Source organism: Schistocerca piceifrons, chromosome 8, assembly GCF_021461385.2.
Source record: "Schistocerca piceifrons isolate TAMUIC-IGC-003096 chromosome 8, iqSchPice1.1, whole genome shotgun sequence".
Classification (NCBI taxonomy): domain Eukaryota; kingdom Metazoa; phylum Arthropoda; class Insecta; order Orthoptera; family Acrididae; genus Schistocerca; species Schistocerca piceifrons.
This window is the reverse complement of record NC_060145.1, coordinates 397,642,192-397,655,321: the sequence shown is the minus strand read 5'-3', so window position 1 is coordinate 397,655,321 and position 13,130 is coordinate 397,642,192. Positions and strand designations below refer to the sequence as shown.

General features: G+C 44.5%; 1 protein-coding gene across 1 annotated transcript; it reads left to right on the top strand.

The window, feature by feature from the left end:
- Nucleotides 1-1,292: 1,292 nt before the first annotated feature.
- LOC124711824 (cuticle protein 16.5-like) lies at nt 1,293-12,371 on the top strand. The gene is made up of 2 exons (XM_047242052.1): nt 1,293-1,447; nt 11,959-12,371. The coding sequence occupies exons 1-2, from the start codon at nt 1,433-1,435 to the stop codon at nt 12,295-12,297; spliced, it is 354 nt and encodes a 117-aa protein (XP_047098008.1). The 5' UTR covers nt 1,293-1,432; the 3' UTR covers nt 12,298-12,371.
- The last annotated feature ends 759 nt before the right edge of the window (nt 12,372-13,130 follow it).

The following is a 13,130-nucleotide window of genomic DNA, read 5'->3' as shown; positions in this document are numbered from 1 at the left end:
ATCCGCATGGCTGTAACGGATCGTGCAGCCACGTCCCGATCCCTGAGTCAACAGATGGGGACGTTTGCAAGACAACAACCATCTGCACGAACAGTTCGACGACGTTTGCAGCAGCATGGACTATCAGCTCGGAGACCATGGCTGCGGTTAACCCTGACGCTGTATCGCAGACAGGAGCGCCTGCGATGATCTACTCACCGACGAACCTGGGTGCACGAATGGCAAAACGTCATTTTTTCGGATGAATCCAGGTTCTGTTTACAGCCTCATGATGGTCGCATCCGTGTTTGGCGGCATCGCGGTGAACGCACATTGGAAGCGTGTATTCGTCATCACCATACTGGCGTATCACCCGGCGTGATGGTATGGGGTGCCATTGGTTACACGTCTCGGTCACCTCTTGTTCGCATTGACGGCACTTTGAACAGTGGACGTCACATTTCAGATGTGTTACGACCCGTGGCTCTACCCGTCATTCGATCCCTGCGAAACCCTACATTTCAGCAGGATAATGCACGACCGCATGTTGCACGTCCTGTACGGGCCTTTCTGGATACAGAAAATGTTCGACTGCTGTTCTGGCCAGCACATTCTCCAGATCTCTCACCAATTGAGAACGTCTGGTCAATGGTGGCCGAGCAACTGGTCCGTCACAATACGCCATTCACTACTCTTGATGAACTGTGGTATCGTCTTGAAGCTGCATGGGCAGCTGTACCTGTAAACGCCATCGAAGCTCTGTTTGACTCAATGCCCAGGCGTATCAAGGCCGTTATTACGGCCAGAAGTGGTTGTTCTGGGTACTGATTTCTCAGCATCTATGCACCCAAATTGCCTGAAGATGTAATGACATGTCAGTTCTAGTATAATATATTTGTCCAATGAATACCCGTTTATCATCTGCATTTATTCTTGGTGTAGTAATTTTAATGACCAGTAGCGTATTTTGCATGTATTCTACCCAGTCGAACTTTCTATTTTGTCCCTTCATACTTTCATCGTTTTCAGTTATTTCTGTTACCAAATTCTCGTCATACCTCTGACTACGATCTACTACACGCCAACAGCAGTAGCAAATTTAGTTTGGCGAACAATGAACGGAGTGGCGGAGATCCGCGACTGCTAGCACGGCTGAAACGCGAGCCATCGACTCCGGTGGGCAAGGTCGTGTGGGTGTGCGGCCTTGTAGGCCGCTAGGCGGCGGGCGCTCCGCGGTCAAGCTTCCAGAAGCTCTCGGGGCAAGAAGGGGCCAAGCGCCCGGCCGGAACGCGATCTGCGGCCCGTCTTGTCTGTCAAGGCGTGGTCGTGGTCCGCGCCTCGCCGATCCGTTACCGCGGTCGCCAAATCCGGTGCGCCGCTCCGCGTATATAAGACCGCGGCACGCCCAGGCAGCTGCACTTCTCCTGTGACGTCCCAGCACCACACAGCCGCGATGTACTCTACTCTGGTGAGTAGCCGACGATACGAGTGCTGGTTTACCGCTAAGGCTACGACGCAAAAGTGATCCAACGAAGGTTTCGACAATCTTTTCAGTGGCTAGGCATTTGTTAGGGGCAAGTCATAACGTTTTAGTTACATCTCGAAAGATTCAACCTGTATCCACTAAACTTGGTGTTTCTTCCCTACATATTCACACTTCAATGCTGCACTTTTTCTCCGAACAATGGATTAGGTGACGTCGACCACCGCTGTGCAAGTGTGCGTAATGGCTCTTTAGGAAAAGTTCCTTCTCGAAGTTCAGCTAGTCGTCGTTCTGGGAACGTTGACCACACAATGGTTTCTTCATCCGAGGGAAGAGGAGGAAGTCAGGAGGAGGGACTGGGGGGGGGGGGGGAGGGGCCTGTTGGACTTTTCTTCGTCTTGACAGTCGCCCGTAATGTTGTCAGGAGATTTCGGCAGTACGCTCCTGTGACAGTTTGACCCTTATGAGAATTATCTGTGAACGCCACATTATCTAAGGAGACTGCGTGTGCAGCATTAGTGCGACCCAGTCTTGAGTGCTGCTCGAGCTTCTGGGATCCATAGTAGGTCGGATTAAAGGAAGATATCGAAGCAATTCAGAAGCATGCTGCTAGTTTTGTTGCCGGAAGGTTCGAATAACAGACGGGTATTACCGAGTTACTCCGTGAACTGAAATGAGAGTTTCTGGGAGAGGGGGTGGTGGTGCTGAGGCGGGGGGGGGGGGGGGGGGGAGAGAGAAAATTTAGAGAACTGGCATTTGAAGCTGACTGCAGAACGATTCTACTGCCACATTTCGCGTGGAGACCACGAAGGTAGCATAAGAGAACTTTGGGCTCATACGTAGGCATCGCCCTGTCCGTTTGTGATTCACCTTTTCCGGCGGTGGTGACACCGTATGTTTCCACTGCTCGCTTTGCTCTGCGTTTACGCCTACACCCCTACTCTGAAAACCATTCTAGAGTGCATGGCAGAGGGCACGACCCATTGTGTCAACTATTAGGGCTTTTTCCCATCCCTTTCCCGTATGGAGTGCGGGAAGACTAATTGTTCAAATGCTGCTGTGCTCGCTGTAGTTACTCTGATCTTGTCCTCGCTATCCCTACGGAAGCGTTATCTAGCGAGTTGTTGTATAGTCAAAGAGTTACCATTTAAAGCTGATTTTTGAAACTTTGTAAGTAGGATTTCTCGGGACAGTTTCTATGTTCAAAAGTCTGCCGGTTCAATTCTTTCTTCAATTCTTTAAACATCTCTTACGTCTCCCATAGGTCAAAAAAACCTGTGAAAATCCGTGTTGCCGTTTTCTGTACACATTCAATATCCCGTGTTAGTCCTATTTGATGCGGGTCCCACACACTTGAGCAGTATTCTAGTATGGATCGCAAGAATGATTTGTGATCAATCTCCTATCTGCAGTGCTCTTGTTGAGACTGTGGTTTTTCCATTTTACGTCCTTGCAAAGTGTTACATTCAGGTACTTTTGTGAGTGTACCCACTCCAGCAGTGACTCACTGATATTATAGACATAGGATGCTAGTTTCTTCGTTGTGTGAAACACACAATTTTATATTTATGAACATTTAAAGCAAGTTGTCGGTCTTTGCATCATTTTAAAATCTTATCAAGATCTGACTGAATATTTGTGCAACTTCTTTCAGACTGTACTTCATTATAGATAACTGCATCATCTGCGAAAAGTCTGAAGTTACTATTAATGTTGTCCGCAAGGTCATTGATATACAACTTTAACAGCAAGGGTCCCAACACATTTCCCTGGAGCACGCCCGAATTTTATTTTATCTGTTGATGACTCTCCAGCCAAGATATCTTGCTGCCTTCCCCTTGCTAAAAAATCGTCAGTCGAGCCACAAATTTCGCTTGATACTCCATACAATGGAACTTTCGATAAATGAGCGTAGGTGTCGTACTACGCCAAAAGCTTTTCGGAAATCGAGAAATGTTGCGTCTAGCTACCTGCCTTGATCCCTGGCTTTCAGAGTGAGAAAAATTTTAGTTATGTTTCGCGTGAGCGATGTTTTCGAAATCTATGCTGAATGGCATGAAGGAGATAGTTCTGTCCGAAAAACCTCATTATGTTTAAGCTTAGGATATGTTCTAAGATTCTATAACAAATATGTGTCAGGGATATTGGACTGTAGTTTGGTGGATCTCTTTTCTCACCCTTCTTGAAGACCGGCTTGGCCTGTGCTTTCGTCCAGCTACTGGACACGAATTTTTGTTCGAGTAATCTACGATAGTTTATATGTAACAGAGGGGCTAAGTCAACCGCAAATTGGGTAAAGAATCTGACAAGGATTCCTTTGGGGTCAGGGGCCTTGTTCAATTTTGACGATTTCAGTTGTTTCTCAGCACCGGTGACATATCTATCTCTCTTATGTTTTCAATGGAACAAACATTAAATTGGTGCAATACTCCTGGATTTTTCCTAGCAAAGGAACATATGGTAACAGAGTTAAACATTTCTGTTATTTCTGCGCTATTCTAAATTTCAGGTCCTACCTCTTTCCTGAGTGACCGGACGCAACTTTCGGTGCCAGTAACAGCCTTGCATGTACAACCTTTACCTTGTGTCATGGTTATACACCCAGTGTCGTCCATGGATGGTGGTTTGGTGACTACAGTAGTCACCTCGATTGATCTGACACAGCTCCAACATTTCCGCTGCTGCCTCATTTCTACGCGCTTTTTGATTAGTTGTTAGCTTTCACGGAACCCAGAATGCGGCGATCTTTGTCACATTCAGAAAGTCGTGCAATATGTTAAACAATGAACCATGGTCGATTTTTCACTTTTCCTACTGTAGCCGCGATTGCGAACCGCCGGCCTTCTCTTGCGATTCGCGTTCCTTTACGGAGTTGTGTGCACCACCATACCACTGCGTCACGATGGTGCATTGTTGCAGTTCACATTACAAACACACCATTCATTGTTGTAACGCTCTTCCCCTTCAGACGTATGAAACAAATTACTGCAGCATACTCCACTTTATAAATATACTGCGCCGTTTTGTTTGGATGCTCTAGCGGCGTGCTACAGTACTATGGTACAATGTGTACCAGGGCTGCGAACATATACGTGAGAACTACCGAAAAATTAATTTTGAAAATTTCACTTTTTCGAAATGATAATTAAAACTGTACGACTGCCCCTCGGACTTTTAAATGGCCTTTTACAGTCTCTGTCTACCCTTTGTAAGGCCAACTCACTGAGCTTTTTCCTCTAGACAAGTAATATATTCTTTCTTGTGACTGTCTGAAACGCTCCATTTCCTCTCACGCGCTGAAGCCAATTTTGTCAGTTTCCCTGAAAAGTTGTCTGTTACAGGAGTTACCTTGTGCTCTTCCACTGCGGTTGCTCTGCGTTTATAATCCAACAAACAGCAGTCAACACTTTCGTTCATATTTCATTTCAATGTGTGAAGACAGTTTCCTCTCTTTATTTCGATTTGACGCATACGTAGCTAGCAAAACAGAGATTTGGTCGTGTTAAATCGTTCATGCTGTTAATTTAGTTTCTTTTCGGACTTTTCTTGTTTCCAAAACGTTACTGATGCTCCTGAGTGCCTTGTTGCAGTTTTCTAACTACGTGCATCTAGAACTTCGACATGACATAATTTGTATTGCAAGCATATAAAGGAACTGGCTTGCTGTGGGACTGAACAATCTAATGACTTAACTTTTCATTGCTGAGATTGTCATACTATTACAAATACATATTAACATTGTTGTTCTGGTCTTCAGGCCAAAGCCTGGTTTGTCGCAATTTTCCGCACTAGTACAGGGTGTTTCAAAATGAACACACGGGTTTTAAGGCTTTGTAGCACATAATTCATTCACCTTACAATTATAAATAATACAGCAAATGAAAGGGAAAAACAGTTTTTCTTACAATTATTCTGTGTGAACACCGATCACACATCGAGGCGGTAGGCGAATTGTTCCGAAACCTTGATCAGTGTGTCAGGGTTAACTGTTGCAATAAAGCACTCCGTCCTCAGGCCAAGAGTGGCCTACCGGGAGCATCCGACGGCCGTGTAATCCTCAGAGTAGGTTGCGGATAGGAGGGGCGTGGGGTCAGTACACCGCTCTCCCGGTCGTTATGATGGTATTCTTGGCCGAAGCCGCTACTATTCGGTCGAGTAGCTCCTCAATTAGCATCACGAGGCTGAGTGCACCCCAAAAATGGCAACAGCGCATGGCGGCCTGGATGGTCACCCATCCAAGTGCCGACCACGCCCGACAGCTCTTAACTTCGGTGATATCACGGGAACCGATGTATCCCCTGCGGTAAGGCCGTTGCCAACTGTTGCAATAACACTGTTTCTAAAGCTGGATAGATCAGCTGGTATCGGAGGCACATACACACGATAGCGTCAGAACGTGTGTCAACATGGAGGTCATGCATAAAATGCCGTGTCAACCGGCCCCTTGCGCCCAATCCACCGGTCGGATACAACGTCGTTTAACCAGTCGCGTACTGAATTATACCAGTGAGACGGCGCACCATCTTTCTGCCAAGTAAAGATGTGTTTTTCAGCTTCTTCCCGCTGAGGCACGGGCCATAGCTGTAGCACATCATGATAAGAAACACCAGTTACAGTTGATTCACCGAAAATGAAAGGACCATAAACTTTCCACGGGGATATTTCCTGGGGCTAAACGTGAAAGACTCGCACTCCTTCGACACGTTTTTCAGTCACTTTTTGTCATTCCATACTCTTCCCACTGCGCACAGGTATACAAACAAAACAGTTTGAATTGCTCTTTCATTTCGTGTATTATTTACAACTGTACGTCGAACGTAATAAATGCTACAACGCCTTAAAACCGATGTGTTCATTTTGAAACATACTGTATGTTCGGTGCAAGCCTCTTCATCTCTGCATAACTAATGCAACCTACGTTCATTAGAACTTGTTCACTGTAGCCAACTCAACCCTTGATTTCCTTTTACAAATTATCTTCCACGGCCAAACTGAAAATTTCTTGATGTCGCAGGATGTGGACTATCAACCGATCCCTACTTTTAGTCAAGCTGTGCCATGAATTTCTTTTTTATCCAGTTAGATTCAGCACAACCACATCAGTTATTCGATCCACCCATCTAATCTGCAGCATTTTTCTATAGCGCTACATTTAAAAACTGCTTATATTTCTGCAGTGAATGAGATGCCGCTGACATCTTCTTACAGATTGCAGATGTGTGTTCAGTGCGGTCCAGAATTATCCCAAAATTCTTTGCAGAAGAAGAAAAGTTTATTTCTGTGAAGTATAGTAGTAACGGTGGAAGAGATACCCTAAACTGAGGAGCGAATAAGATTGCTTGTCTTTTCATTACTTTTATTTTTGTTTTTCATTTATATTGCCATGTCTGTATATTACTTCCTCTATGTAAAGATATAACGTTGCCCTCCAGTGTATATTGATATAACATTGTCCTTAATCGTCTGTTAATTGCTTGTCAGATGAATGAATTTAGAAAAAATAATAAAATTGTTTGAAATTGTTTTCGTTGAAATTTACGTAGTGTATCTTGATTCATAATCTATTGCAAGCGACAGTTTTTGGAAAAGTCATCTGTAATGTATGGTTTGCCATGAAATTATTGCCAGTACTCAAAATTTTCAAAAATATTAGCGACATTTCCTTCCTGAGTGAGATCCATACGGAGAAATGTCACTGTGAAGAACTTGTCTTCGCACGATGCACATGGTGTTCGGAATACCTGTACTTCGAATGTTTCTACGATACGCATCACCCAAGGGAATGCACCAAATCATTCCGGAGAATAAACACATGAATAAAATATAAGTATTAATATAAGAGTTAATGTGAGTATTAAATACCGGTATATGAGAATTTAAAAGGATTGTAAGTTCTCAACAAACCATATACACGTATATCACCGGGTGATCAAAAAGTCAGTATAAATTTGAAAACTGAATAAATCACGAAATAACGTAGATAGAGAGGTACAAATTGACACACATGCTTGGAATGACATGGGGTTTTATTAGAACCAAAAATATACAAACGTTCAAAAAATGGCCGACAGATGGCGCTTCATCTGATCAGAATAGCAATAATTAGCATAACAAAGTAAGACAAAGCAACGATGATGTTATTTACAGGAATATAGCTGTAGTCGAGGAATAATGTTGTGAACAGCACTGTAAAGCATGTCCGGATTTCTGGTGAGGCATTGGCGTCGGATGTTGTCTTTCAGCATCCCTAGAGATGTCGGTCGATCACGATACACTTGCTACTTCAGGTAACCCCAAAGCCAATAATCGCACGGACTGATGTCTGGGGACCTGGGAGGCCAAGCATGACGAAAGTGGCGGCTGAGCACACGATCATCACCAAACGACGCTCGCAATAGATCTTTCAAGCGTCTAGCAATATGGGGTGGAGCGCCATCCTGCATAAACATCGTACGCTCCAGCAGGTGTTTATCAGCCAGGCTGGGGATGATGCGATTCTGTAACCTATCGGCGTACCTCTCACCCGTCACGGTAGTAGCAGTTTTGCTGTCCAGCGTCATCTGTCGAACATTTTGTGAACTTTGTTTTTTCTTTTTTTTTCTTCTAATAAAACCCCATGTCATTCCAAGCATATGTGTCAATTTTTACCTCTCTATCTACATTATTCAGTGTTAAGTTTTCAAATTTATACTGACTTTTTGACCACTCGGTATATAATAAGTGTATGACACTTATGATAAGTAAAGTTGTAAGTTTACAATTTATATAACGCCCTTGTATCCCGTAATTTGATAAGAAACATTCGTGTAGTAACCTCCTACAGACATGGGTAGTTAAATGAAACCAATAAAAATAAAATGAAAACAACAACCCGCAAAATTAAGAAGCACCCGTAGGTGCAACCACAACGGAGGGGTATCTGTTGAGAGGCCAGACAAACGTGTGGTTCCTGAAAAGGGGCAGCAGCCTTTTCAGTAGTTGCAGGGGCAACAGTCTAGATGATTGACTGATCTGGCCTTGTAACACTAACCAAAACTGGATGATTGACTGATCTGGCCTTGTAACAAACCAAAACGGCCTTGCTGTTGTGGTACTGCGAACGGCTGAAAGCAAGGGGGAACTACAGCCGTAATTTTTCCCGAGGGCATGCAGCTTTACTGTATGGTTAAATGATGATGGCGTCCTCTTGGGTAAAATATTCCGGAGGTAAAATAGTCCCCCATTCGAATCTCCGGGCGGGGACTACTCAAGAGGATGTCGTTATCAGGAGAAAGAAAAGTGGCGTTCTACGGATCGGAGCGTGGAATGTCAGATCCCTTAATCGGGCAGGTAGGTTAGAAAATTTAAAAAGGGAAATGGATATGTTAAAGTTATATATAGTGGGAATTAGTGAAGTTCGGTGGCAGGAGGAACAAGACTTCTGGTCAGGTGACTACAGGGTTATAAATACAAAATCAAATATGGGTAATGCAGGAGTAGGTTTAATAATGAATAAAAAAATAGGAGTGCGGGTAAGCTACTACAAACAGCGTAGTGAACGTATTATAGTGGCCAAGATAGATGGCTCTGAGTACTATGGGACTCAACTGCTGTGATCATCAGTCCCCTAGAACTTAAAACTACTTAAACCTAACTAAACTAAGGACATCACACACATCCATGCCCGAGGCAGGATTCGAACCTGCGACCGTAGCAGTCGCACGGTTCCGGACTGCGCGCCTAGAACCGCGAGACCACAAAGCCGGCGGCCAAGATAGACACGAAGCTCATGCCTAGTAGTACAAGTTTATATGCCAACTAGCTCTGCAGATGACGAAGAAATTGAAGAAATGTATGATGAGATAAAAGAAATTATTCAGGTAGTGAAGGGAGACGAAAATTTAATACTCATGGGTGACTGGAATTCGGCAGTAGGAAAAGGGAGAGAAGGAAACATAGTAGGTGAATATGGATTGTGGCTAAGAAATGAAAGAGGATGCCGTCTGGTAGAATTTTGCACAGAGCATAATTTAATCATAGCTAACACTTGGTTCAAGAATCATAAAGGAAGGTTGTATACATGGAAGAAGCCTGGAGATCCTAAAAGGTATCAGATACATTATATAATGGTAAGACAGAGATTTAGGAACCAGGTTTTAAATTGTAAGACATTTCCAGGGGCAGGTGTGGACTCTGACAACAGTCTATTGGTTATGAACTGTAGATTAAAACTGAAGAAACTGCAAAAAGGTGGGAATTTAAGGAGATGGGACTTGGATAAACTGACTAATCCAGAGGTTGTACAGAGTTTCAGGGACAGTATAAGGGAACAATTGACAGGAATGGTGGAAAGAAATACAGTAGAAGAAGAATGGGTAGCTCAATGGGATGAAGTAGTGAAGGCAGCAGAGGATCAAGTACGTAAAAAGACGAGGGTTAGTAGAAATCCTTGGGTAACAGAAGAAATATTGAATTTAACTGATGAAAGGAGAAAATATAAAAATGCAGTAAATGAAGCAGGCAAAAAGGAATACAAATGTCTCAAAAATGAGATCGACAGGAAGTGCAAAATGGCTAGAGGACAAATGTAAGGATGTAGAGGCTTATCTCACGAGGGGTAAGATAGATACTGTCTACAGGAAAATTAAAGAGACCTTTGGAGAAAAGAGAGCCACTTGTATGAATATCAAGAGCTCAGATGGAAACCCAGTTCTAAGCAAAGAAGGGAAAGCAGAAAGGTGGAAGGAGTATATAGAGGGTCTATACAAGGGCGATGTGCTTGAGGACAATATTATGGAAATGGAAAAGGATGTAGATGAAGATGAAATGGGAGATACGATACTGCGTGAAGATTTTGACAGAGCACTGAAAGACCTGAGTCGAAACAAGGCCTCGGGAGTAGACAACATTCCATTAGAACTACTGACGGCCTTGGGAGAGCCAGTCCTGACAAAACTCTACCATCTGGTGAGCAAGATGTACGAGACAGGCGAAATACCCTCAGACTTCAAGAAGACTATAATAATTCCAATCCCAAAGAAAGCAGGTGTTGACAGATGTGAAAATTACCGAACTATCAGTTTAATAAGCCACAGCTGCAAAATACTAACGCGAATTATTTACAGACGAATGGGAAAACTCGTACAAGCCGACTCTGGGGAAGATCAGTTTGGATTCCGTAGAAATGTTGGAACACGTTAGGCAATACTGACTTTACGACTTATCTTAGAAGAAAGATTAAGGAAAGGCAAACCTACGTTTCTAGCATTTGTAGACGTCAGTTATAAGAGTCGAGGGTCATGAAAGGGAAGGAGTGGTTGGGATGGGAGTGAGACAGGGTTGTAGCCTCTCCCCGATGTTATTCAATCTGTATATTGAGCAAGCAGTAAAGGAAACAAAAGAAAAATTCAGAGTAGGTATTAAAATCCATGGAGAAGAAATAAAAACGTTAAGGTTCGCCGATGACATAGTAATTCTGTCAGAGACAGCAAAGGACTTGGAATAGCAGCTGAACGGAATGGACAGTGTCTTGAAAGGAGGATATAAGATGAACATCAACAAAAGCAAAACGAGGATAATGGAATGTAGTAGAATTAAGTCGGGTGATGCTGAGGGAATTAGATTAGGAAATGAGACACTTAAAGTAGTAAAGGAGTTTCGCTATTTGGGGAGCAAAATAACTGATGATGGTCGAAGTAGAGAGGATATAAAATGTAGACTGGCAATGGCAAAGAAAGCATTTCTGAAGAAGAGAAACTTTTTAACATCGAGTATAGATTTAAGTGTCAGGAAGTCGTTTCTGAAAGTATTTGTATGGAGTGTAGCCATGTATGGAAGTGAAACATGGACAATAAATAGTTTGTACTTGAAGAGAATAGAAGCTTTCGAAATGTGGTGCTACAGAAGAATGCTGAAGATTAGATGGGTAGATCACGTAACTAATGAGGAGGTATTGAATAGGATTGGGGAAAAGGGAAGTTTGTGGCACAACTTGACTAGAAGAAGGGATCGGTTGGTAGGACATGTTTTGGGGCATCAAGGGATCACAAATTTAGCATTGGAGGGCAGCGTGGAGGGTAAAAACGTAGAGGGAGACCAAGAGATGAATACACTAAGCAGATTCAGAAGGATGTAGGTTGCAGTAGGTACTGGGAGATGAAGGAGCTTGCACAGGATAGATTAGCATGGAGAGCTGCATCAAACCAGTCTCAGGACTGAAGACCACAACAACAACAACAACAAGATATTATATTTTGATAAGAAATAACCACTACTATCTGAACAGCAGAGCAGAGTAGTTGACAAATCGTTAGCATTAGTGAAGAAAGCTATGGGCCTAATATTGATCCTTGTGAGATCGCTGAAACTACGAGCGTCCATTGTGACCTTTTTGCACCAATCATTAAACAGTGTTGGCGATCCTTAATTGTTCGAGTAAGTGATTGACGATCTGTTACTAGAGACAGTTTTTTTCTGTTTCGAGGTAATGACTGAAGCCCCTTGTGTGACGTGTGCAGGTGGTTGTGAGCGCGCTGCTGGCGGTGGCCTCCGCCGGGCTGCTGGCGTCCCCCCTCGCCGGCGCGCCGCTGCTGCCCAAGGTGCAGGTGGCGCCCGCGCAGGTCAGCGTGGTCAAGCAGCCCATCACGGTGCAGCAGCCGGAGCTGCGCTACCGCGAGGTGCCCGTCCCCGTGCGCGCCGTCGCCTACGCCGCCCCCGCCGTCAGCTACGCCGCCCCCGCCGTCGCCTACGCCGCCCCCGCTGTTAGCTACGCCGCCCCCGCCGTCGCCTACGCCACCCACGCCGTCGCCCCAGCCATCTCCTACGCCGCGGCTGCACCCATCGTCAAGGTCCACTGAGACGAGATATAGCGCGCTGTGTATGTTTCTTCCTACGATTCACTGCATTCAATAAAAGCCATTTTTTTTTCAAACTGGTGACTGTTTTCTAGCTTCTTCGCCTCACGTCTCCTTGCCCCAACTGACCTAGCTCTCCTGTGGGGATCTACAGAATGCAGCACAAGTCACACTCGTGTACATGATGGACAATAGACGTGACCCACAAACCTACCGTATAATATCGCGACATCGATTTGTTGTAGGATCTTAGAACCAGGACCGGCGCAAGGCACGTGCGAAACGTGCGGCCGCACTGGGCGGCACTTTCCGAGGGGCGGCAAATCTGCCACCCTTCCCCCTTTTCTTTTCTCTCTCTTTTTTTGTAGGACGAACTCAACATTCATGCCCGAGGGGATTCGAAACCGGTGTGCGGACATTTGCCACGCCGGACATTTGCCACACCCGCCCCTTCGCCAGGTAGAGATCTCTCAGGTAAGGGACGCCCTTCCTCGTACTTCTCTGTCCGCTTTCAAACAACCAGTACGTAAGGGACCTTCTTCTTTGACATCGTGGCGAAATACAGAGCTTCTTTTCCGAAATCGAAATATTTATAACTTTTGGGAAACGAAAGCAATTCCGACGATTATGTCGGTATGTAATTAGTTCTGCCAAGTATAAACATAGATCCCTCTGTCTGTACGGTAGCTTCCTTTCACGCTTACTGATTGCGATAGAAACAGTCCATCGCCATGGGAGCAACAAGAAAGGAACGATGTAAAAAGAATGCGAATGTACGCTAACCATTTCTTTTCGATCACTGCATTTGTGCCTGCTTTAAGTACCACAGCTGCATG